The sequence below is a fragment of the Arvicola amphibius genome, chromosome 3, assembly GCF_903992535.2.
Source record: "Arvicola amphibius chromosome 3, mArvAmp1.2, whole genome shotgun sequence".
NCBI lineage: Eukaryota > Metazoa > Chordata > Mammalia > Rodentia > Cricetidae > Arvicola > Arvicola amphibius.
In genome coordinates, this window is record NC_052049.1 from 163,804,147 (window position 1) to 163,828,201 (window position 24,055).

Sequence of the window (24,055 nt, forward strand, 5' to 3'; positions counted from 1 at the left end):
TTAACACTGAGGTAAATCGTTAGCAGAAGTGAATGTATAATTTCAAATATCTGCCAGGTATTTTCTAGCTTCCTTTCATGTTTAGTTAGGTCACCTTCCTCATATTATGGCTGGCTAGAGTTGCAGGTCTGTGTCCTGGTTGCTACCTCATGGTTATTTCCCTATGGCATTATCTTCTATCCCTACACTCCTGGGCTCACTGTGTCAAAGGGACTGCTGGGTTAGGAGCCCTGAGTGGAATCATTCATGACTGAGCCCTCCAGGATCTGCTGGTCGGGTTGAACAAACAGGTAATTCACCACCAAGAGCTAAATCTACTAAAGAGAGCTGTAGGGAAGCACCAGCCTTTGGCATCTCAGTCTGGGAGTCAGGGTGGTGATGAGCAGACCATTTCAGAAGTAGTGTTGAATAAGGAGGTCCCTGCAAACAGTCAATAGCAGGGGTCAGAACAGAGATGGGTACAAGGGAGCCAAGTAGACAGAAGCATGGAAACATATATGTGTTGGGGGTATTGAGTATGTAGCTGTGTGTGCTCCTGCATAAATATGAATGGCTGTGAGTATATGTGTCTATGCACCAGTGGGGAGCAGAAGATGACCCTGGAACCTGTCACTGTGGCCTGGAAGCAAATGCAGTTGGCCTGCTCATTTAAGAGTCTCATAAAAATGACTATTTCAACAGTAAGTGTAGAAATTTAGAAGTACTAATAATAGCTCTCGGGCAGCGGGCTGTGTGCTCTGCATGCACCGCTCATAAATAGAAGGTGAAGTGTGGACCCAGTTAACTGCTTTCTCCCTCCCACATTGGCTGTGTGCGGGTATCAGCCGTGGCAAAGCTCAGTGAGCTTGGCTGTGACCACTGAAGTCAGCAGGCCTTCCTTTTCTCAGTCCGATTTTAGCCACAAATGAGTACAACAGAGGAGGGATGGTCACCTGACTTAATGCACCTTGGCATGTAACTCAGAAACCGCCCTGGCTGGCCAGGTGTGAAATACCAACTATTTTTAGGCGTTCAGGAGGTCTGCCCCTTGAGAACCTAATCACGGGGGACCAGTGTGGTTTAAGACGGTGGGTAATTGGGATTATTATAGAAGCAGCTCTTCAGGGACTCGGGGCTACTGGTACCAGCACATCATTAGCAGTGGCTTTGGATGGGGGAGGGGGTTGAAATTGTGCTTCTGGAGGAGGCTTTGAAGGACTGTTCTCAGACAAGCATTGCCCCGTGATGCTGGGTCTCTCTGAGTTTTCAAAAGGAAGGCTCCCTTCCTTCCTCTCTGCAGACTCTCTCTGTAGGTTTCTTTCCTTGTGTCTGCATCCAGCATATGCTCTTGCTTTCTGTGTAACGGAGTGTTTCTCCCAAGCAGAGAATGGAAACTAATCCTTCCCTCAGCAACAGCCCTAATAATGAAACTGGCAGGAATTACAACCTGGAAGTTCCCTGAGAGCTCAGTCATACTGCCGTGCGAGCCCTAGCCTTGTGCAGTGTATATGGTAATGCGAAGCGGGGCTCTATCCTTTGCACACCTTTAGTGCTTCTTCTAATGATCGGAAAAATACAAACCCACTACAGGGCATTTGTGCAGTCACAGAAAAGGGAAGGCAAATTGTCTCTCTCCGTGCTTCTCAGGGGACTCTGTGTTAGCAGCAAGTATCTTTTCTTCTGGGCATCTCTTTCTTACATGTCTCTGATCATGTTACATGGATACTGCTAAGTCTGCGTGTCACTTCTTCTCACTTACCATGTAGCACAAGTGTATTCCTTCTTGCTTCCTGTCACTAACATGGGTGTGCTACACTCTGGTGAGTTGCCTACCCCTCTCCCGCTCATCATCTGAGTGTTTCTATCTTTGTTTGATCTTTCCTGTTATACAGCATCCTGCCGTGGGTGAGCAGTGTGGTTATCCTGATGTATGTCATTTTACTCCCCCCCCCCCCGCGGCCCCATGTGCACCTGTGCCTGTGGCTCTTGTGTCCCCGGAGGCTTCTGTTTTGGCAAAGCTGCTCACAATCTTGATGTCAGGGAAGAGAGTCACTCCTCTGGGACTTTCAAACTGGGCAGCGGGTCTCCAGAAGCGCTCTGTTCCCTGGAGGGTGATCTGGGGCTCGATAGCCTGCAGGACCATGATGTAGGCATCCACATCTGGGATGCTGATGCACACATCTTCCCCAAAGCACCTGGAAAGACAGCTCCAGTCATGGCCCTGATCAGCTGATGATTTAAGCCATCTGCTCCAGAGCCGTGGGCAATGACTGCCACCTCCCATCCTTGCCAAGGTGTCCCGGATGTTAGTTATCTCTGAGCGTGGCAGCCGACCTTCACATGTAAAGCCACATTAATACCCCAACCATTAATAATATAGGGATTTAAAAGACTGGCTCCTGGAAGGGATGGGACTTTTCAATACTAGCAACAAGTTGCCATTAAAGCTTTCATTATCTTTTAGCAAAGTAATCCATGACAACATTAATTAGGAAGCAACTGCTTGCCTTTGTGCGTTAGTATTTGGTAAGGGAATTGTTGCCTGGTTGGCTATAGCCATTTTATGAAATGAGACCCCAGAGCTAAATTCTCCTGCTGTGGATATGCTTGTGTTCTGTCTCTGTGGCAGTATCACAGGGGTGCACCTCTTCTATGGGTGAGGGCAGGCTGAAGCAGTTACATTAGTTTACCCTAGCGCACTGCTACATGAGCGTCTGGTAAGGTTTGGGAGGGGGATAGATGAGGATCCATGCCCTGCTTGGCCACTCCTGGCTAGGCAGTTCATTGCTTTGTACTTTAGCTTCTTATCCACACAATCGGGAGAGCAGTGATCACCCTGTACTAGAAGTGGCTAGTTAAAAAGACCCTCAAAACAGCTGCTGCCCAGAGCTTGCATCCTGATTTGAATCCACGAAAGTCTAAGCTTTCTCATTAGGTTCACTGAAGCCTACAAGTCATGGATATTCTCCATTATCATTGACTCCAAAGACTTGGGCAAAACCAGTGAGCACTGCCTAGACCAATTGTGTGTTCTAGGCATTTAGGCTCGATCCCTATAGAGGCAGCCATCTTCCTGTATGCTGAGGGAAGGTCCCCAGGGGAAGAAGGAAGGGTCGTTTGTGTAAGTCCCCTGCGGAGATGGAGTTTTCATCTCTTCCATGCTCTAGGTTAGATGCTGTGTTTGGGAGCTACTGCAGGTTCCCAGCCCAGCTTCCTGTTACCTTTGCCCTGCCTACCCAGTGGGCTTCCCTCTCCTCGCAGTTTGTGGACAGCAGGTCTCAGCGACGGACTCTGGGCAGTCTCTTCCCTCTTCTTTGCTGACGTTGGAACTGACTCAGCAGTACACCTCACCTTAGCCTCTGGAGTGGGGACACATTTTTACCACTCTTCTGAGTGTTGCTTCCCACAGTTGGCATCTCTTCCAGGTCCAGAAATGCAAAGTCAGCAGGCCCATCCTTCCCACCTACGGTCCTTTCCCCTGAGCTTTTCTAGCCCAGTTGCTTGGTGACTCCACTTCTACCTCCTGAGAGTCTCCCTGGAATCCCTGGGACCCTTACCTAGCAGTCATCTCAAGTAGCTGCCATGTCTGGGAAGTGATGTATCAACACTTTAAATAAACTATCAAAAACTTCAGTAACCTCATTTTGTTAATTGAACTCTGCTCCCTGGGGACAAGAACCATGCTTTCTCTTCCTCTGGCTTGCCCATAGTATTTAGGAATTCTACAAAGCAAAGTTAGTTAATTTAATCAAATTTAATAAATATTTATCGAGCACCTGCCATGTGCTAGGTGCTATGCCCTTATATCAGACCATTTTAGACCTAGCTGTTGGAGAATGTATAGAAATCAGGCCTTCCTAGGCATCAGATTAGTTGTGGGATAAGATAGGGAAAGGTAGGTTTGAACTGGTGACACTACCTAATGTTTCCCTTAAGAAAGCAAAAGGAGAGTGCAGGTCCCTGAAGCATCTTCCCAACAGCAGAGTTGAGGAAAGTGGGGCAAGAGAAGCCCCGGCCTGCAATGAACATTCCCAAGGGACCAGTGCCTCAGCCTCAGCTGGGCCTAGGCTGCTTGGCTGTCACTCACTGGACTTTGGAAGAGAGTCTGAGGCGCCGGACCCCTGCTGTTGGGAACTGCCTGGAGTTGATGTAGGACACCTTCTGGAGGGCTCGGTTGATGTTCCCAATGTCATCTCCTTCCATCACGAGGACGGACTGTGAAGGGTTGAAGTGATACTGGAAGACAGGAAAGATGGTCGATGATAGGCATGGCGCTCTGAAAACTGCAATTCTATAAAGAAGCCACTAAGGCCACCTTGGTCATCCCCAGAACATGGGAAGATGATGAAGCAGTTGTGGTCTCTATCTCACTAGAGAGTAGTACATACTCCTTGTCCATGCTGGCAAATTTCTGATAGCTGAAATTATCAACACACACACACACACACACACACACACACACACACACACACGTGCGCGCGCCTCACAGCAGAATGTAAGTATCTCTTCTCTCAGCCCATCTATTCCTATGCTGTCATGCTGTCAATCTTTGGGACCTCAGACAGACGGGTGACAATGCCAACTTTCTCTGCTTTTATTTCATATTTCTCTTACTACATGGGAAGTTGAATGTATGTTTTCATGGGTTTAAGAAGAATATCTGTTTATTTTACCCTGACCTGACCAAAATGTCTTTACAGCAATACTCTTGTTCTATATTTGGAGATGAATGGGTCATTGTTGGGAGTCACTGGCATGGTGGTCCTAGTCAACTGATGGGTCTTCCTTTGTTTCCTTTAGTTACTATGTAAGTCTTTTATTTCTGCTTACTCCTTGAAGCACCTAGCTGTCTTCATTTAGGTCTCAATGGGATTGTATACTTTTTCTTTCTGATAACACTTACAAAATAGGTGCATGGTTACATGGTATACTGATGAGGGCTTTGTTCACTGGTCACAGGGACCCTACTGATCCATGATCCCAGAAGCTATCTATCTGCAGTGATCTGAGAACTGTTAGATGGACAAATGAATGGTCCCCGTTAGACGGATGACTGAATGGGTCCTCAAGCCTCCATTTCATTCAGCACCATCTCCTGTCAGTCCCCACGGGATCTTCTTCTAGTCACTTGCTTCTCAGCAGAGCTCATCATCACAGCACCAAATTCTGCTCTCTCCCCTTCCTGGGCACTGTAGAAACAGCACTTCCTATCTCCCTTGTGCCATGGGTTTTAAGGTCATGTGACTGCACCTGACCAATGAGACACGAGAGAAGGGAGGTTGGATGCCCTGGGCCAAGGCAGGGAATTGTCCTATGGAGTTCTCTAGTCTGTCCCCTCCACTCCAATGACCTTCATCCTCTACATAGTTACTCTACCTCATCCCCTCTACTTATGTAAGAGGAAAACACTTCTATGTGTCCAGTCCACTGAATCCTCCTCCAAATACATAAATAAATTGGCAGAAAGGTCTCCCGTGCCTCAAAAGGACCTGTGATTTGCTACAGAGATGTATTATCTATGTGCTTAGTAAATTATTACATTGCTAAAAGAAATAGAGTATCAATTTCTTTTGTACATGGTGGTGGGGTTTTGGGGGTTGAAATATCTTGCCCAGGGTCACCAAGGGAGTAAATAAATAAATACTGGTGTTGAGAACATAGGAGTGTCTGGTGCTAAGGTCGCTATTCCTTCATGCTCTCCCACACTGTGAAGGTGCTGGTGCTGTGAAAATTAGAACAGGATACTCTTCTGAAATGTGGCTGTTCAGTGATATCTTGCATGGGTGCGAGGCAGCAGACACCACAACCCTGTGGAGATTGAAATATCCTCGAGAAGTATCCAGAAATATGCATGTTCCACAGGAAGACAAGTTGAGCCAAGAGCTGGAGCTAGGCCCTCTCCGTGGAGAAGTTCCTTCAGCAAGAGATGTCATGCTTCTTATAAGTCAGTTACACAGAGTGAGGCTAGTCACTGGCAAATCAAACGGTAGCCATTCAGCAATGATGTGCAGGACACACACAGGGTCTGAAGGAAGTTAGTTTCAATAATGGTCAAGGCCATCATTTAATCAGAGTTGCTCGTGTGGAGGAAAGAGCAAGGGCTTATTTTGGACAAGTCCCTAAGCCTCAGTCCCCTTGCTTTGGAAATGAGGTCATAATATTTAATTTGTTTTGAGGGGTAGAGACAATGAACATAAACTAGCCCCCAGTGAGCGCTCTGTACACTGAGTGTCTTATTGACTTCTCCACAGACCCGGAGCTCTCATAAGTCAGGCCTTAGGGATGGGAAAGGACCACTTGTAGTGACTTGGGTATGAGCTGGTGGGATGCCGAAGGGCCTCCCCTGGATCCCTCTATTTGTGTGACACTTAGCTTCGCACCTTTTCTTTCCACAGGCTATGACTACTCAGTAGAAATTCCTTTGGTTCTTAATTTATTATTCACAAAATGCCTGGCTGTTAAGTCTAGCATCTTTTTTTTTCCTCTGTCAAGCCTGGAACTCTGCAACGGTGACCCTTGGGGATGGTTCAAGGAAGAGGTTGTATTTTATAAAGGCAGTGTGAAAAAAAGAGGCTTGGAGGCCAGATCTCTGTAGCACTGTGAGATCATGCACCTTTGTATGGTAGAACCATGCCCATAACAGCAACATGATATGTTTTACCGAGGTGGTCACGTTTTAATGAATGTCACGGTGCTCAGGCCTGAAGGCCCTGCTTGCAAATCCAGGGCCAGAGTCCTCAAGCGTTAGACCCTTGTTATGTTCGGAGCAGGTTCTGCTGGAAAGTGAGTCCCTGGCTACCAGGCCCATGGTAGATGGCAAGGCAGGCCCATGGTAGACGGGGAACAGATGGGCAGCAAGTAGAGATTCTATGTTATTGTCACTTTCCCTTGGGAAATAGCCAAGGCTACTATGGCTTCTGGGCACCCCAGGAACTGTCCTGGTCTTCAGGACACAGAGGGTAGGCCATCCTGACTTCCAGAAAAGAGCTAGGGACGCACTTTCTCACACTGGGGCCTGTTATGATTCATCAGGGTCTTCGATGGGACTGACCCTGCTTTTTATTCAGAACTCAGGGGCCCAGGACCAGCTAGAGCCTCTTATATCGAGGTGAGACCAGAAGGTCACCTTACCTACCCAAGACAAGCTTGCTGGGGCCACAGCTGTCTCTCCCCCGCCTTCTGGGAGATGCGTTTCTAAGAACACAGCTCTGATTTGATGAATCACTTGAATATTTTGGTTTCACATAGGCAATAAAAACCACACATGTTTTCATGTTTCTTGTGACTTCCAGATATTGCTTGAAGGGGAACTGGCTTTACTTTAACAATGTAAGACCTAGTGACTGTCATATCTGTTTTCCAATTCTACCTCGTGTCTGCCATCTCTCTCCTGTCTCATTTGTGTTTTAGAGTCCTAATTCTTTGTTTACATTTTATGTTTCTGAAATGTATTCCTGCATGCCACTTCAGTGCCTTTAGGCAAATGAATAGCAAAGTAACCAAACAATCTGCAAACAAATGAATTTTCATACCTCCCTCCAGGAAGACGCAAATAGTGTCTACTGTCTATTCTAGATCTAGAAGTTTCAGGAGCTGTCAGCAGAAGTCCGTCCTGGAAGTCATGGCCACTAACTAGTCTCTGGCAAAGTGTGATCACACCTTAACTGAGGTTCCATTTCTGGGAGGCTTCTCGGGAAACAATTAGTTCCTGGCATGCTCAGGTATTGGGTAACTTTCTACTCCTAAATCGGTGTCTTATCAGAGGTGGTATCGGTGCCTTCCTTACCTTTATTCCTTGCCCGAGGCTTTCCAAGGAATTAATATCCAGCCCTTCTTTGCAGGCTTGCAGACAAGAAATCACCTTCTGGCTTTCCATTTTTCCAGGACGGATCGTGAGGCTGGCGAGGCTGCCATGGAAAAACTGTGCAAACCGTGGTTTGGCCACTTCCCCCCCTGTAAGAGCAAGAAATATTGTCATCTGCCTTGAGGAGACTAGGAAGGAAGCTCAAGGTCACTCGTACTGTCTGTGTGTTCTTTGAGTCTAAGGGACAAAAACAAGCCAGTGTGTGTTTGTGTGTGCACGGGCTGAGAGGGCTGGGGTCTGCTACCACGCCCATGCAAGGTTCAAAGTACTCAAGATGCAGCTTCATTTGGAGCCCCCCCCCCCCGTTCTCTAAGACAGGCTTCTCTTATAACCCACCTCACCCAGACAGCCTCTTTACTAATCCCAGTTCCCCTCCACCATCTTTGGATGGGCTGCATGGACAGATCTAACCCAGGTCTTGCTTGGCTTTTTGTTCAGAGAACAAACAATGCGGAGAGGAGAGAAGATGGACAGAGACTGAGTCCTATCTTGATCATTCCCAGGAGAGGTTCTGAAAACTCTTTGAGCCTCCATGACTGGCAGGACACATTAGTGCCCCCTAGCGCTAGTAGGCTGTCTCAGCACAGCAGCTCCCGAAGCCTCTGTGCATTATGTTGTCTGAGGCTTGAGAATAGACTGGGCACCCCTGTAAATAGCTTTCCCAGCTCCCCAAAGGGCAGCTTTCCAGCTAAGTGGCCCTGGGGCACTCTTGCTGCTCTTTGGTGAGCCAGGTGTGCCAGCAAAGCCTTGTGGGTAGTAGACGCTCCTAGTGGAACTCCTTAGGTGCTGCCTATTGAACCTCTCCTGATAACCTACTGCACGGCTCTCTGGGTTGGCCTGGGTTCTCCCTCATGCCTGCTCCGTTGCTCTTACATTTGCTCAGCCCATCCTGACCTTCCTGTCCCCCAGGTTAGGCAAATTTCACAGTCTTTCAAAGGTCTCTTTCATTGTCTGTCACTGTTCCTCCTCACACCTTACTGAATCCCTGTTTCCCAAACCCTGTCCCTGGCCTTAGACCCACTGTGCTCTAGGTGTAGGGCCTGGATCACTTTCGTTGGTTTTATGGCTTTCACGTGGAATTACTAGTGAATTGTTTACACGCAGATGCTGTCCTCGGTAGCCTAAATGGTTATCATCCACCTTGGCTACAAGTTTTAATCCTCCGGGAATCTTTAAAAAGATAAACTGGTGCCTGGGACTTGGTGTGATACCCTGGAGATTTTGATTTAATTGGTATGGGGAGGTTTTTATTAAGCTTTTTTGGGTAAAACAGATGTGAAGCCAAGGTTAAGAAGCATTGAGCTGTGAGCTTCTCCAGGTTGGGCCTTTTGCATGCTCTTATGCGATCTCTCTCCTTGATGCTACCCGCAGGCTTGCTCGTCGCAAGTTGCTATAATTTATTAGTTTAAGCCTCTCTTTCCTGGATAGCAAAGATCACTCATGCATTATTCATTTTAATGAAGACAATACCGAGCAAGTAAGTATTAGGGGCTGAGGGTTGCACCAGGCACTGTGCATAAGTTGACTCATTTATTCTTCTCAAGAACGCTTAGCCTCTTGTGTCCTCCTGGCACGCTGTAGTCTGCCTGGCACACAACAGACGCTTTATAATTGCCTGTCGGATTGAAGAGGAGGATGTGCTGCATGTCATCAGAGTCATTGTGGGTACTGTGGCTCTCTCGCCCTTTTCTTCTTGCTAAGACAGGCCTGAGGCTTTGGGCATGGATGCAAGCTCCGGGGAGAGATTCTAAGAAAATTCTATCACACCATTATTGCTCCAAAATGATGGATTCAGGGGTGGGTCTTGGGCCAAGGAAGAAGATGAAGCCAATCAGTACCTGGCACTCAATAGGCCATAATTATAGACCCAAGAATATGCATGGGTCTACCATCATGGAGAAGATGACTGGTAGCTTACACAAAATAACTTCTATTTTGCTCTCAGAAGGTTTTCAATTAGCTCTTGTTGTCTTCACATAATAAACCCACAGCTGCATAAGCCATCTAGTCATTAGCCTAGGAGTGAACAGGGCCATGCAAAAGGTAGGGCAGAGTGAGAAGAGTCACATGGGACCAAGGAGGAGTCCAGTGGGCTTTCCCATCACTGTGTTTTGGGATGTTCTCTGCTATAGGAACCATTTGTCTTTATGCGTTAAACCATTTTGTCTCATAGGTTGTTTCCTTGATTCATGAGGATTCTTTGCTTTGAAAGTAAAACAAGTCATTCTTAGTGCTTGGTTCCCAGGGCGTTCCAAATAGATGTGACTTTGGTGAATGGCTTGCAAAGGACCTGACTATGGGAGGACAGTTTGAGGTTTTCTGTCCTTGATGCTCCTCCATAAGAATTTGCATGTTCATGTGCTAGTGTTATGGCTTGGATGTGAAGTGGCCCCACCAAAAGGCTCCCATATTGGAGAGTGCGTCCTTCATGTTTAGAGGTTGGGGTTTTAGAAAGTTGTTGGATGATGAGGGAGGGCTCTGACCAAATCATTGGCTTCCTTCACTGAAGTATCCAAAATATGAATAGACTGTGGGGAGGCCACAGAAGTATACAGGGTGAGGTCTCTTTGGAAGATGCAGGTCACTCTGTCTGGATGTCTTAGAAACAGCTCTGCTCCTCCTCACCCTCCTGCCAGGATGCTCTCTCTTACCATGGCCCAGAAACAATGGGGCAGGCAGGTCAGGGCTGAAGGCTCTGGAGTCATGAGCCAAGATAAATACTTTGGCACATAAGGATTATATTTTCACATTTATTTATTTATTTATTTATTTGTTTGTTTGTTTGTTTATTTATTTTTAGTATTTGTCATAGCAATAAAATGTCTGACTTATAATCTTGTGAATTGATTTTTTTTGACCTACAGAAAAGAGGGTGAAGGCTTGAGCATAAATGATGGAGATGCTATCCGAACGGCCATCTATTTCCTGCCTTGTCTCTAACTTGGTCAGTAGAGTCAATAAGTATCACTGACTAGGTGTGACCTGTGTATCCAACACCATGTGCAATCTCAACATACATCATCTCCTTGAATCTTCATAACTGCCCTGGGAGACAGGCATTCATTATATAGGCACTCACATACAATAAAACTTAGGCTTGAAGTTGTAAAGTGTATATCCCTAAAATCTGAGTACACCATCTATCTATCATCTATCCCACCTCATCATCTCACTCAAAGGCTCTATCTCAAAGGTCAATGTCTATGACAGGTTTGGATGCCAAGGTACCATGTTCTGTATTTCAACTTAGGAATCCAAGGTCTGTGTTGTACTCTGTTTATGAATCAGAAGTCTCTAGGAGTGAGATCTAGTTAGCATTTTGGAATGGGAGACACACATAAAATTTGAAGTACATTTTACCCGGTATTAGATGTGATATAAGATATCAAAACTAATAGATACACTGAAATTTTTTTTCTTTTTAATATTGAAGGTGTCTACATGGGACACACAGCTCCTCTGTCAAAATTGAAAATAAACTTGGTCATGAATCATTTTAAAAGAACAAAATATCAAAACTTGGTTTCCAGACATCATTTTGGAATCCTTAGACTAGATCAACATTTCAAAAAACATTTTCTGTTTTATATTAGGTTTTATATTAGGTTCCTGTAATTGTAGGCTGTGGAATAGGGTCTTCAGGAGTTTATATTGAGTAGAGAGAGTGACTAAGGTAAATTAAAATATAAGAATTAGATGTGCTAAGATAATCTGAGGTTTCTAAGGCAGCACATGATCAATTTCAAGCCTAGTAAACAACCTGTTTACTAGGTCAGAGGAAAAAAATAGCTGCCAAGAGGTCCTTGAAATGAATCAAGTTCTTTCACATACTATTTCATTAATCCTTAAAGATCAGGGTATCTTGGAGATATGAAGCCCTGTGCTTTATATTTTTATTGGATATTTCTCTCATCTCACTTCCATTTATGCACACGTCTAGCCTTGACACAGGTATGGGCACAGAAGAGGTCCAAGCGTGGGCTTCAGAAGCATAAACCTTCCAAAGGACAAAGAAGACCTGACAGAGAGTCTACCTTCAGGAGGTATAGAGGAAGAGAATCTGGCTTCTACCAGACGAGGGAGGCTGAGGAAGTGGAGAGGATAAATCACAGGATGAAATCACCTACAGCTGCTCCCAGGACTGAGCCCCTGGCAGAATGTGTGATATCTGTGTGGTACTAAGCAGACTGTACATAGATGGACCTCACAGAGAACATGAAAAACACCACACGTATTGATGTAGCCCATGGAAGGAAAGGAAGTGCCAGACAGCTGTCATTAGTGACTGAGGACCAAGAGGTAGATGAGCATCATTTCAATGAATAACCACATGGAAAGGTGACTGGACCCATATTACCCTATAAGTCTGCATACTCACCTCCCTGATCAACCCACCCTTACCCAAGGAAATGGAAAAATGCCAAATTTGAGGAGGTTAAACCTCTCTCCCTCACATGGAATGAAGCTTGAAATGAAACGAAGATGGTGTGGAAGAAACCATTTCATCTTTGTGAATTGCTAGTCTGCTCTGACACAAGGACAACTCTTTTAACAAAATAAACGCACAGGTTTTGATACCTTTCCCAAGGTCGCATGGCCAGGAACAAGGAACATTAGGATTCAGACTTGATCCAACCTTCTTCCTGCACATCGTCTAATCAGATGTGGCTGAAAAAGTTGAAAGTGGGCTTACTGGCAGGGGACATGTTGGGACCGATGCGGTGCTGGCAGTGGATACCCAGTTTTGTAGCTTTTGTGGACACTGACTTCGGCGGCAATTCGCAACAGCTGGGATGAAGAGGACTGGGAATCCTGGTTGCTTTAAAAACCAGGCAAACAGCTGGCCTCTCAGTGGTTTCCCATCCACTGATTTAACCAACCACAGACTGAAAACATCTAAATATACTAAACACAGATACGTCCTTTCCTTGGCATTCGTCTCTAAGTAATAAGAACCATTACAGAGAATTTCTACCATGTTAGGGCTTATAAATAATCTGTAGACACTGTGAAGAATATGGGAAGGTATTTGTTATGTTTATGCAAATACTCTACCACTTTATATAAGGAGCTTGAGTATCTCTGATGTTTTTGCACCTGCCTGGCAACTGGGAACCAAGCACCAACCCATACTAAAGGACACTGTTATTTTGCATGCATAATCTGATGCAGCGTTCCTATTCTGAGGCAGAGCATTTAATGTAAATGAAAAGCTGCATATCCATCACCCACTGCCTGTCTGTCTTCTGAGAGGTGGGGTCTGCTCATGATAAATGCAGCTCTAAGAGAAATTTAAAGCAAGAGACCTCTGTAACATGAATGCACCAAGTTTCTATATTATATAAAGGTGTTCAGAAAGTTACTGTCTTTCCTGCTATCGTTCCTCCTGCTAGTTAGTCTAAGAAATACATGGGAAAGAGTGGAGGCTGTGCTTTCTTTTGCTTGCTCTTTGCAAGGCTTGTGGATGGGGATGCCCCTCAATGAACGCAATTTCACGGATGGTCAACTATCAATTTTGAGCAATGTAAATGGGCAGACTGTCTGAAATCTTGCTTTCTCTTTTCCCCTCATTTTGGTGATGGAGATACCCCCGGAATGCAAAGACGAAGTGAAGTGTGTAATAGACCCTCACAGGCTGTAGCTTTAAAGCTACATGCATATAACCTCAAAGGGGGTTCACGTAGCTATAAGTTGCAGGTGACTTGCAAAGAAAAATGATCTGTCATCGTAGCTGGCCGTGACACATTTTCATCAAGCTTTCTTAACCCTCTTTTTCTTAAAAAAAAGTATACCATTTCTCTTGCTTTCATAGCAAATATTTATATGATACTGTAGAGAACAAAACATAAGACTTAGGGATGACCCCAAAAGTCAGATCCCTGAAATTGAAGATCTAAATTTATGGAGTCAGAAGGTCACTCATGCATCATCCAGAATATTGATTTCATTCCCCAGACAAAGAAATTGAGAGTCTGAGTGGCAGAACTGTCTTTAAAGACCTGGAGTTGATGAACGGTGGCAGTGAGGTCTAGAGTTCCCCTCTACTCACTCCAAACTCCAGGGCTAGCCTTTTCCTGCTGCAGCCTGATGCTGGTGGGGCTGAAGCTATTATCTTGAGGTCCTGGCTGGAGTTGTTAGAACTCTGAGATAATGTTAAGGCAATGGATTTGCCTCAGATTCCAGCAGCCTTTAGTGCTCTTTGGCTGTGGTGATCTCGTACTGGTGGTATTTATCTACATTCAGATCCAGGTTCTATGCCCCTGGCATGGTACAGAGTGGGGTCTAGATTATGCTCTTGTCACGTGCTGTTGAGATGTCCATAGGGAACCCCACCTAAGGTGCTCAGCACAGTGCCTAGAGCATGTATGCAAAGCAAGTATGTGGCCTAGGACCAGGGGTAGTTTGTGTTGTTTCCTAAATTGGACCTTGGTCTCCCTTTAGAAGGGGCATCCCGTGAGAAGGAAGTTTCATACAGACTCCTTGGGGAGTGTGCTGTCTGGATAGAGAGCACTCTATGCTGGTGTGTGCCTTCCTTTTCTTCAGAAGCAGAAACCCAAGGGATGGAGAATAACTTGAACACGGACTTTATTAAAAGAAATTTGTACTAAATTAGACCAAGCTCATTAAGTGGAAGAATGTAGCCCAAGTCTCTGCACCAATGTTAGAGCTTGGAAGAAGGAAAAAAAATGACCTGAAAATGCACAGCAAATCTCAGGGCCACATGTGGCTCCAGTTGCACTGCATGAGGCTCATGTGCCACCGATTACAACCCTTGGGCTATGTCTGTCTTTTGATCCCCTTGAGCCTTTTTTTCCCCTTCGTCTTCACTTTAAAACTCCAATGAATATTTTGTATCTGCCCTATTAAACCTCTATTTTTTGGAAATTTTTTCTCTATCTCCTGTTGTCATAGTTAAGTCAGGGATAAGACCGAGCAAAAATAGGTCCCAGGATGGAATGGAAGAATCCCAGATTTGTAGTATCATTAGGAATGGGGAGAGGGCCTGTATGTTCTAGAAAGACCAGCATTCTCTAAACTGCAGAGACAGGGGTCAGTTAGCACCAGGAAGAGTGAACAGGTATGGAGCACTGTGTTGAAATACATCAAGGAAAATGGAGATGAGACAAGGAGCAGCCTGGTTTGCCTGAGTGTGCCTCTAAAGCTCCTCACATGTATAGCCACCTCACTAAAAGAATCCCTGCTCAGGTGTCCAACACACAGAGGGAACTCAGAGACACTCTAGTCTACCGCAGGATAGGTGGCTGGGACTGCTGCCTTCTATGGCATCTTCTAGAAACCTCAAGATTCTGTAAAACACTGTCATGAGTTGGCAGCTATCTGGTCTACCTCCTTGCACAGGTAGCCTACAGGACCTAGACAGTTAGGTCCAATGTAGATGTCCAGGAGCTAAGTGGACGTGGCTATCTGATTTTTCATAGTATTTGGAATTGAACTCAGTTTACTCAGTTTTGTTCTTACAGGTGAAAACCTAAAGAAAAGGGATTCACCTAATATTTAAATGATCTACCTTGCTGTGTCCTGCTATCGTTTGAATTTGTCATTCCTAGGTTCACAGATTCCTAGTTTGGTTCCCAGAGTGACAATGTTGAAAGGCACTTGGACATTTGAAGACTGAGACCTGGTGGGTAAATCACAAGAATGGCCTCTTCCAGAGCTTTGGATTGGAGTTTTAGCATGGCATCTTTTCTGCTTGCGTATTCTTTTACCATTGTGATGCTATGTGTCAAGAGGTGACATAGCCAGGAGGCCCTTGCCAGAGCCAATGCCGTGCTCTTCGGAACTCGTTAATGCAAATGAAGGATTCAAAGACTTTCCTCGCGATTTTATGAGGCTGCATGCACTAGGCCTCACTGGCAACATTTCTTAAGTGTAAATGAAGTCTCATTTTTTTAATTACTGGAAAAATACCAATGAAAATGAAGTTCTGCTGATTGCATGCCTTTTAAATTCACCAACAGGACACAGTAGGCTAATTGGGTCTGCAGAACACAGCCCAGCAACGGAGCTGGAGCCAGCTCCCAGGAGGAACCCAACACGCAACATCCATCGAATCATTTTCTAGTCACTTTGTCCGATCCCAACCGGAAATTTCACAAATGAGAACCAGTTCCCTAGTAATCCTCAGAAGCACCGGAAAAGCTCCCCACGCTTGCAAGTCCAAGGCAATTAGAGGGGCACACACAGGGCTTGGCACTATGTGTGTAAGCAGACAGTAAGGCTGAGCAATGTGGAGATGAGGGCTGCTCCGCAGGCCATCAATCTCACAGGGCTGCATCTCATTGGAAGATCCTTTGATATGTCATATGCAGACAGAAACATGGCTCCCAGAAGAATGCAGGGATTTATAGGAATCCAAATTCTTTAACCAGGCAGGCAGCATGGTATCCTGAGACATCAGTTTCAACTCCTTTCCTCTACCTCCTCCCCGATGCCTCCTGGGTCATGTACCTTGCAGTGCTAGGGAGATCTGAGTAGGCTCATACCCCCTGATGTCACCTCCCTTCCCTTCTTTATGAGGTCTTACTCATTCTATATTTTAAAGATTAAGATTTTGGGGGGAATCACAGGAGTCATTCCTCTTGGGAAAGTACCCAATTTTTCTCCCTGAACTCACAAACAGCTTGATTACATCCCTGACTGAATTTCTAGCCATGTTTCCATAGTTTTCCTTCTGATACTGCTCTACAGCTTCCTTTCTGGCTAACGCATGGATCTTGGGAACGCAGAGTCTGTGGGTAAGGGCTAGCCTTAGGGGAGGTGAGGAAAGTGAGTCAAAGCAGGGCAGCTGAGGAGAGCTGGGGCTACAGGTGTTAGCATAGGCCTAGCGCTTGTAGATTTTCTGTTGTGTCGGATTTGGATGAACGAGACAAAGAAAAGTGGAGGCAGGACAGAAGATCTCTAAAGTGACACATTCATTCACATGAAACATGCCAAGCACACACATCATCCCTCATGGAACCTTGCGAGGCAGGCTTTACTCTTATTTGATAAACTAGAGCTTAGAAGCTCAGGAGCAAAGAGAGCACAGGAGATGCTGGCATCATCACAGTGCTTGGTTCAAATCCTATCAGAGGCATGGAGCTGGTATGAAACAAGACACGGGGACCAAGGGAACAGGACAGAGGACCTAGAAATAAATCCAGCCACCTATAGCCAGCGGATTCCCAATAAAGTGGCAAGAGTATAGAATGAGAGAGAACAGACTGCTCAACGAACAGCGCTGGGGAAACAAGACTCCTTCATACAGGGAGTGAAACCTAAACTCCCATTATTCTTCATTCTCTATTTAAAAAATCAACCCAAATGAATTAGAAGCTTAAAACTCTGAAACTCTAGAAGAAAACATACCAGAAATATTGGCACAGAGAATGAAATGAGATTACATCAAATTAGAAAGCTTCTATACAGCAGAAGGAAAAAAAATGAAGAGACAACCCACACAAAAGAAAATCTTTGCTAACTATCCATTTGACAGGGGATCAATATCCAGAACATATAAAGAACTCAAAAGAACAAGTAGTTTCATCCAAAATTGTCAAATGATCTGAAGAGATACTACTCAAAAGAAATACCACAAATGGCTAATAAAATATATGAAAATTGCTCAAATAGCTTTAGCCTTCAGGGAAAAGCAAATTAAATTTTATGATTCAGCCATACTACTCTGGCACATATGTATCTGGAGAAGCTTAAGTCAATACACACATCCACAAATACGCGTTTGTTTTTGCACTACTTACAATAATTAAGATGTGGAATTTACCTAGGTACCCATTAACAGATAAATTGTATAAGGAAAACACACATATGTGTACACACACATATACATGTGCACACACATACATGGATACATGAGTATTATTTAGGTCAATGATGAATCAAATCATGCTATTTGCAGGAAAATGGATACAACTGGAGATCATGGTAAGAAAAATCGGGCAGATACAGACAACTATCATATCTTCTCTCATGTGGAAACTATAAAAGATGAAAGCAGATAGCTCCTAGAGAAGGGTCCTGTGGGGCACAGTGGTGTTGGGACCCTGGAGCCAGCAGGGGGTAAGGCTGGGATGTAACTCCAATTCTTTTCTCTTTTTGTTGCTTCTTGGAGGATTAAGGAAACACACAGCTAGTTAGCGAGAGGAGAACAGGCTTTCGTGTTTTGCAACGATAGGGTTACAGGAAGTAAGAGAGTTTGCAGCACCTGCATCAGCACCTATCAGCTCCTGCAGTGCCCACCAGGAACTGATATTAGGAACTGCCACTCAGCAGAGTAGACAGAGAAAGGCTCAAGACCTCATCCACCCAAGGAAGAGCATCCTAGAACATGCCTGGAAAAAGAACCAAAATGAAAAATGTCCTGGTCGGTTTTTATTGTCAACTTGACACAAAACAATTACCTAGAAAGAGAAAACTTCACCTGAGGAATTGCCCAGATCAGACTGGCCTGTGGCCGTGTCTGTGGGTGTTTCTCTTGATGACTGATGTGGGCGGGTTTAGGCCCCTGTGGGAGGCGCCATCCCTAGGCAGCATACGTCCATGTTTATTAACTCCAGCTTCTTTCCTGGAGATCCTGCCCTGACTTCTCTCAAGGGTGAGGTATCAAAGTGTAGGATGAAGTAAACTCCTTCCTCTTTTATGCTGTTTTTGGAGTTTATCATGGCAACATGTTGAAACCAGGGCAATAACTTAGCATTCATTCTTCCTACTATATTATAAACAGATACCTGGGTGAAGTGACTTTCAAATAAACTATAATCATATGTCCTTTTGAGCTGGCACTTACAGACTTATAGCACCCTCTTCAGATGTTGTCTGTGAAGGGAACAACTCCAAGCATAGCCTTAAAGAGGACACAAAGAATATTCTCCACCCTCACTCACATCTGCCAAGAGGGTCTTTCATAACTGCAATGGCGCAAGGCCGCTAGAATGTTTCTAATACCTCCTTCCCAGTGGAAGTGCTGTATGGTGTGTGTGTGTGTGTGTGTGTGTGTGTGTGCATTTGTGTACTTGGAGAGTGCATAGTGGTTGTGGTGATGTCAGATTATTTGTCCTATTAATATATATCAACATGTAAGTACATATATATGTATTAATACATACTGACTAATATGTATTAATTAATTATTATATTAACTGAGAAAGCCAAACAAATGTTAGTTGACAAGGTGGATAGACTGTGGTATTTATATATACTATTCATACAATACTCTCAGTTTTCCTTCCGGACACACCACAACATCACCTCCCTGCTCTCTTAGCTCTGGTCAGATGGATTGCTCTGGGCACTTTGAGGACTAAAGTGACTGGTATCCCTGATAGGCAGAAGCTCTTGGAGCTTGTACACACTTAGCCATGCTTTCTTTCTTTGTACTTAGCAAGGTGGCTGCTGTCCTTGCTTGGGTCCCACACTGATGATAAAGCAGGGAAGCAACTGGTAAAGAATACCAAGACACAAGTATTCATTAACTGAGACTTGGCGCATGCTTGTCACTGCAGGGCACCAGCCTATTCTACCTGGTTCAAAAATGGTCTTAATTATTTACAAAATCACTTTTCACTTGGTGGAATTGTTTTCCCACCTCTGGTGGCAAGCATATAACTGGGGGAGCAGTAGCTGTAACTGACTTGGGGTGACAAGAACCCAGAAGTGATCTCTGAGGGCAACCAGAAAGAAATCATGGTGAAGTTTGGAGAAGGATGTACCTAGGTGTGTCTTCTCTTACAGGTTCTCTCCAGGCTATGTTCAGTAATACCCATGTTGGTATCTGGCTGGGGCTCTGAGCCACACCAAGGCCCCCACTTCGGCACAGCTGTGTCCAATGATTAATAATTTCTGTTCAACCTCTACGTTAGTGCCTTGCTCTATCTGTTAGTTTCATGGATCCTTGCCATAAGGTACAGTCTTCTTTTCCTGGTCACCTTGGGGAGCCCACAATAATGAAAGGACTCTCATCCACAAGTCCTGTAAAAATGTTAAACAAGGCTTGTCACCCTTGGGTGATCACATGCGATATGGGTAGCCTCAGTTCAGGAATACCTATTTTTATTTCTCACTGACCTGTGTCTACTCCCCAGCTTTTGCTTCCCAAAGCTCAGAGTGTATACTATATACCCCTCTTTCCATATTTGTCCCATGAAGCTGCTCCGAAACCACTCTTTATCCAGCCCACAGAGACCTGTGTCTCCCCTAAGTCACTCCTGTGTCCACTGATCCACAGAGAACAAATTGTTATATGGTTCTTCAGGCGGCTCAAAAATATGTCTTTAAAACTTGTATCTGCACTTCATATTTACAGACATTTAAAATGTGGTTTAGTTATACCACACTAAACAATGTGGTATAACTACTATTTGTAGAGTATTTATCTTGCATTATGAGATATAAATAGTCAAGAAAATATAAAGTATACAGGGGTTTGTGTGGTGTTATGAAATAGTCCTTTGTACACTGTGAAGATGCGTTGCTGTCATTGGTTTAGTAAAGGAGCTAATGGCCAATATCTAGGCAGGAAGAGGTCAGTGAGACTCACAGAGAGGTAAAAAGAGAGCACGGGGATGAAGAAGGGTGGAGTCTCCAGGATGTGGAGAGAAAAAGCAAGATGAACTTGCCATGCTGATAAAAGGTAGTGCCATGTGGTAGAATATTGACAAGAAATATGGGTTAATTTAAGATGTAAATGCTAGCTAATAATATGCCTAAGCTATCAGCCAAACATTTATAATTAATAATAAGTCTTATGTTATTTATTGGTGAGTTGATAAAAAAAACATCGCCTATTGTGTGGGGTTATATGTAGGAACAATGTCATCTTAACTGGGCTTTGGTGTCCATGTGAGATGTGGGAACCAATTTCTTGAAACTACTGTGGGATGATTACATTAAGAGCACCTCTCCCCTCACCACTAAGTGGTGACTGGTTAATTATAATCTTAGAGTCGTTCACAGATTCAATCAACACAAGGTTGGGTCTTACCTCAGAGTGCTATCTGCCTACTTGGGAGCATCCTCCTTCCCCTTTAGTTGCCCTCAGTGGACTTCAAAGAATCCCCAGTACTCAAGGAAACAGAAACAGACTAGAAGAAATAGACCTCTTCATGAGCGGCATTGGCTAAGGGCCTCTGTCCTAACAGGTGAGGGACAGGGCCGAGGCTAGGGTCAGTATCGAGGGCTGAGCATACCTCAAGAATGGCCCCTATGACTGCATGGCTTGTGGATAATTTGCTTCTCATAGCCCTGGGTTTGTAGATGCCAGGGGTTTGGACTCTTAAGTGACAATGAGATCCTTGGTTTCTAAGCAACCTTGAGACAATTGACAATTTCGACCAGAGATTCTACATTCAACCCTTCATATATGCAGCCACTGTGTAGAACCAGTTAATATCCCAGAATAATAAATAGCCTCGGTAACTCAGAGGCTTCCATGAACTTGTCTTGGTTGAGCTAAAATAAAAATCCATTCTCAAGCCTGCTGTTCCATTGTTACTTAGAGATGGTGTCTGGATTAATGCTTACTTTTCTAAGTACTGTTTTGTTAGTAAAGAACTAGCAACTTTTATTCCGGCAAGCTTTCATGTTTTCTTTTCTTTTTTTCTCTAACAATATCTCCCATGGACAGCACACAGAGTTGAAAGAGGGCTCCACTTAGGGTTACCTTGCCAACAGGCGCCGACAGTAAGTTGCATGGCTATATGAGAGGGATGAATGGGCCAGTCATTGGTCACCAGGTATGGTTCATATGTTGCTCCATCCATGTATAGGGTGACCACAGGAAACTCCACATTGATGACATAGTAATGCCACTCTTTGTCACAAATCTAATGGGGAGAAAGAACACACACAGAGAAGTAACACTTAAAATTGGATCTACAACGTGACATCAAACAGCCTTTTAAAATCTCATTCTGAAAATAGAGGAAGATGTTTTGGGGTCAGAAATTATTACCTCAAAGACTTAAAGAACATAATTTTGACATATATCACACATTGAGGTTATCAAGCTCTTTATCAAACACAAAATTTGAAAAGAAGAATTACAAATGGACCCAGTCATTGGCTAAGTACAGCCACCCTTTAGAGTTCACATAATCAGCTCCAGGAACCAATCTGACTTTAAAATCTGCAGATGTTAAAGTTTTTTTTTGTATAAAATGATGTTGCATTTGCAGGTAACATATGCATATCCTCCTACGTATGTTAAATAAACTCCAGATTACTTAAAATTCCCAATGTGAGTAAATTCTTTAAATGATTGCTCAGCTGTATTGATTAGGGACTAACAAGAAGAAAAGGGAAAGCCTACTTATATTCAATATGGGAGCCAATCCTCAGTTGGATGGATTCATGGATGCAGAACCTTTAGGCACAGAGGGCAGACAGACTGCATTTGACAATGGGCAGAAAGAACATCTTGTTCACATAATCACCACCCTTTTTATGGACAGGTAGGAGTGTCTTCAATGGACAAGGTGCAGGTGAATGCATTTTTCTAAGTTCTGGGATAGATGGAACTGTACAGAGACTAGTGCTGCCATGAACGTAAAGCAAGAGATGGAGATAAACGAGGAGGGAAGAAAGGACAGGGACAGAAGAGAACAGCAGAGTGGTTCGAATTCAGTTAGAGAAGGAGGAAGAAGCAGGAACCCCGGGGAATCAGAGCCCTTAATCCCACTACTTAGGGCTCATCAGAGAACCTAGTATAGCCTGGCCCTTTTAACCCAAGGAAAAGACTCCAAGGGAGACAGACTTCTTAGAAGGATTCTGCCTTCCTTCACCTTGGGGCACCCGGGGAAGCAGAGAAGGGCCACAGATGGAACCTTTACCTGCACTGAGGACTAGTGACTCCTAACTATGTCTTCACAGCCTGCCGCACTCAGGGTCCTGTTCTTTCTCAGCGCACTTGTAGAATGTGGGGAGAGGGTGGTGCCACTGTTGATTCCGACTGCCATCCTCACTGTGCTGAGAAACCCATAGAGAATCAGTGAACCACACCTCTGGTGTGTCTGTGAGGCCCTTTCCAGGGATGGTTGCCTCCATATGGCTCTGACCTAATGAATTAATTAATCCCTTAATGGATTCATTATATGGCTATATTACTAGGAGGTGGCGAAAACTAGGTATGTGGGACCTAGTTGGAGAAAGAGCTAGGAAGGTGTCCTTGGGACTGTATCTCACTCTGCACATTTCTCGTGTTTCTTGTCTACCAAGGATGGCTCAGCTCTGCCCTTCCTTCTTTGTTATGATGGACTGACATCTCCGAAACAATGAGCAGAAGTAGTTCTCTCCCTTCCTCTTAGGCATTTGGTTACAGTGATGTAAAAGTAACTGATACAGGAGGAGTCACACTTTCTGACCTAAGAGACCAGACTCACACTGTACGATTTATAACAAAAATGTGGGGAGGAAGGCAGGAGACAGAAAAGGCAGCCAGACTGGAGAATAGTGGTCCCCTCCCTCTGTGCAAGCCTGGGCTCTCCTTTGTGTTCAGTCTCCTCTGCACCCGTGGAATCCTCTGAAGTGTCTCTCATCTGTATCATTTTCTCTCCATCACCCCTGCCACAGATGGCAGGAGAGGCTGATGAGTTCTGCATGAAGGGGACCCCAAGGTGAGGGCATCAAAGCCCTCCCTCCATCCCGCACTGGATTAAATGTGCTGTTTCTCATGAATAGATAACACCAACAGGGATGCTAAATGATCTTTTCCCTTTCATTTTGGAATAAGAATTTTTTCCTTAATGTTCTTTTTATATTGTCCCTTCTCATATCTCAGAAAATTACTTCTTTTGAAGCGTATTAGTCTGATAGAGCCTGATGAATATTTTAGGGACTCTAGTAAGAGGTTCAAGCAGGAAGGGTCCACGAGGGTCATTCCAATGTCTTGTTGAATTCAGTGAGAGTCCCAGACTCAGTTTACCCTCCCCACCTTATTGATGAGACCATATCTGAATGCAGAGATATTGGGGTGAGCCTGTGACTAGAGGGGGTAACTCCGAGTTATAGTGGGGGATCACAGCAGGAACTCTGAGTTTAGGGTTGTTGGAAGGGGAATGTCTGAATGAAGCTCCCAACTCAAGGGACCTCAATGCAGCCTGTGCGTGGAGTTGGAGTCAAGGGTAGCCAGGCAGCAGAAGAGACTGAGAAAATGTTCACATCCTGGAGGTATTTCAAGAAGTATCTGGAAGCTCTGGC

The 24,055-nt window shown here is 44.6% G+C and overlaps 1 protein-coding gene across 1 annotated transcript in view; it reads right to left on the minus strand.

Moving 5' to 3' along the window:
- Positions 1–24,055, minus strand: part of Clstn2 (calsyntenin 2) — a 348,253-nt gene that overhangs the window by 15,663 nt on the left and 308,535 nt on the right. The window contains exons 8-11 of the mRNA XM_038322257.2: positions 21,522–21,684; positions 7,766–7,932; positions 4,067–4,215; positions 1,951–2,174 (exon numbers count right to left, since the gene is read on the minus strand). Of these exons, the coding sequence (XP_038178185.2) occupies positions 1,951–2,174; positions 4,067–4,215; positions 7,766–7,932; positions 21,522–21,684 (703 nt within the window). The remainder of the gene's footprint in view (positions 1–1,950; positions 2,175–4,066; positions 4,216–7,765; positions 7,933–21,521; positions 21,685–24,055) is intronic.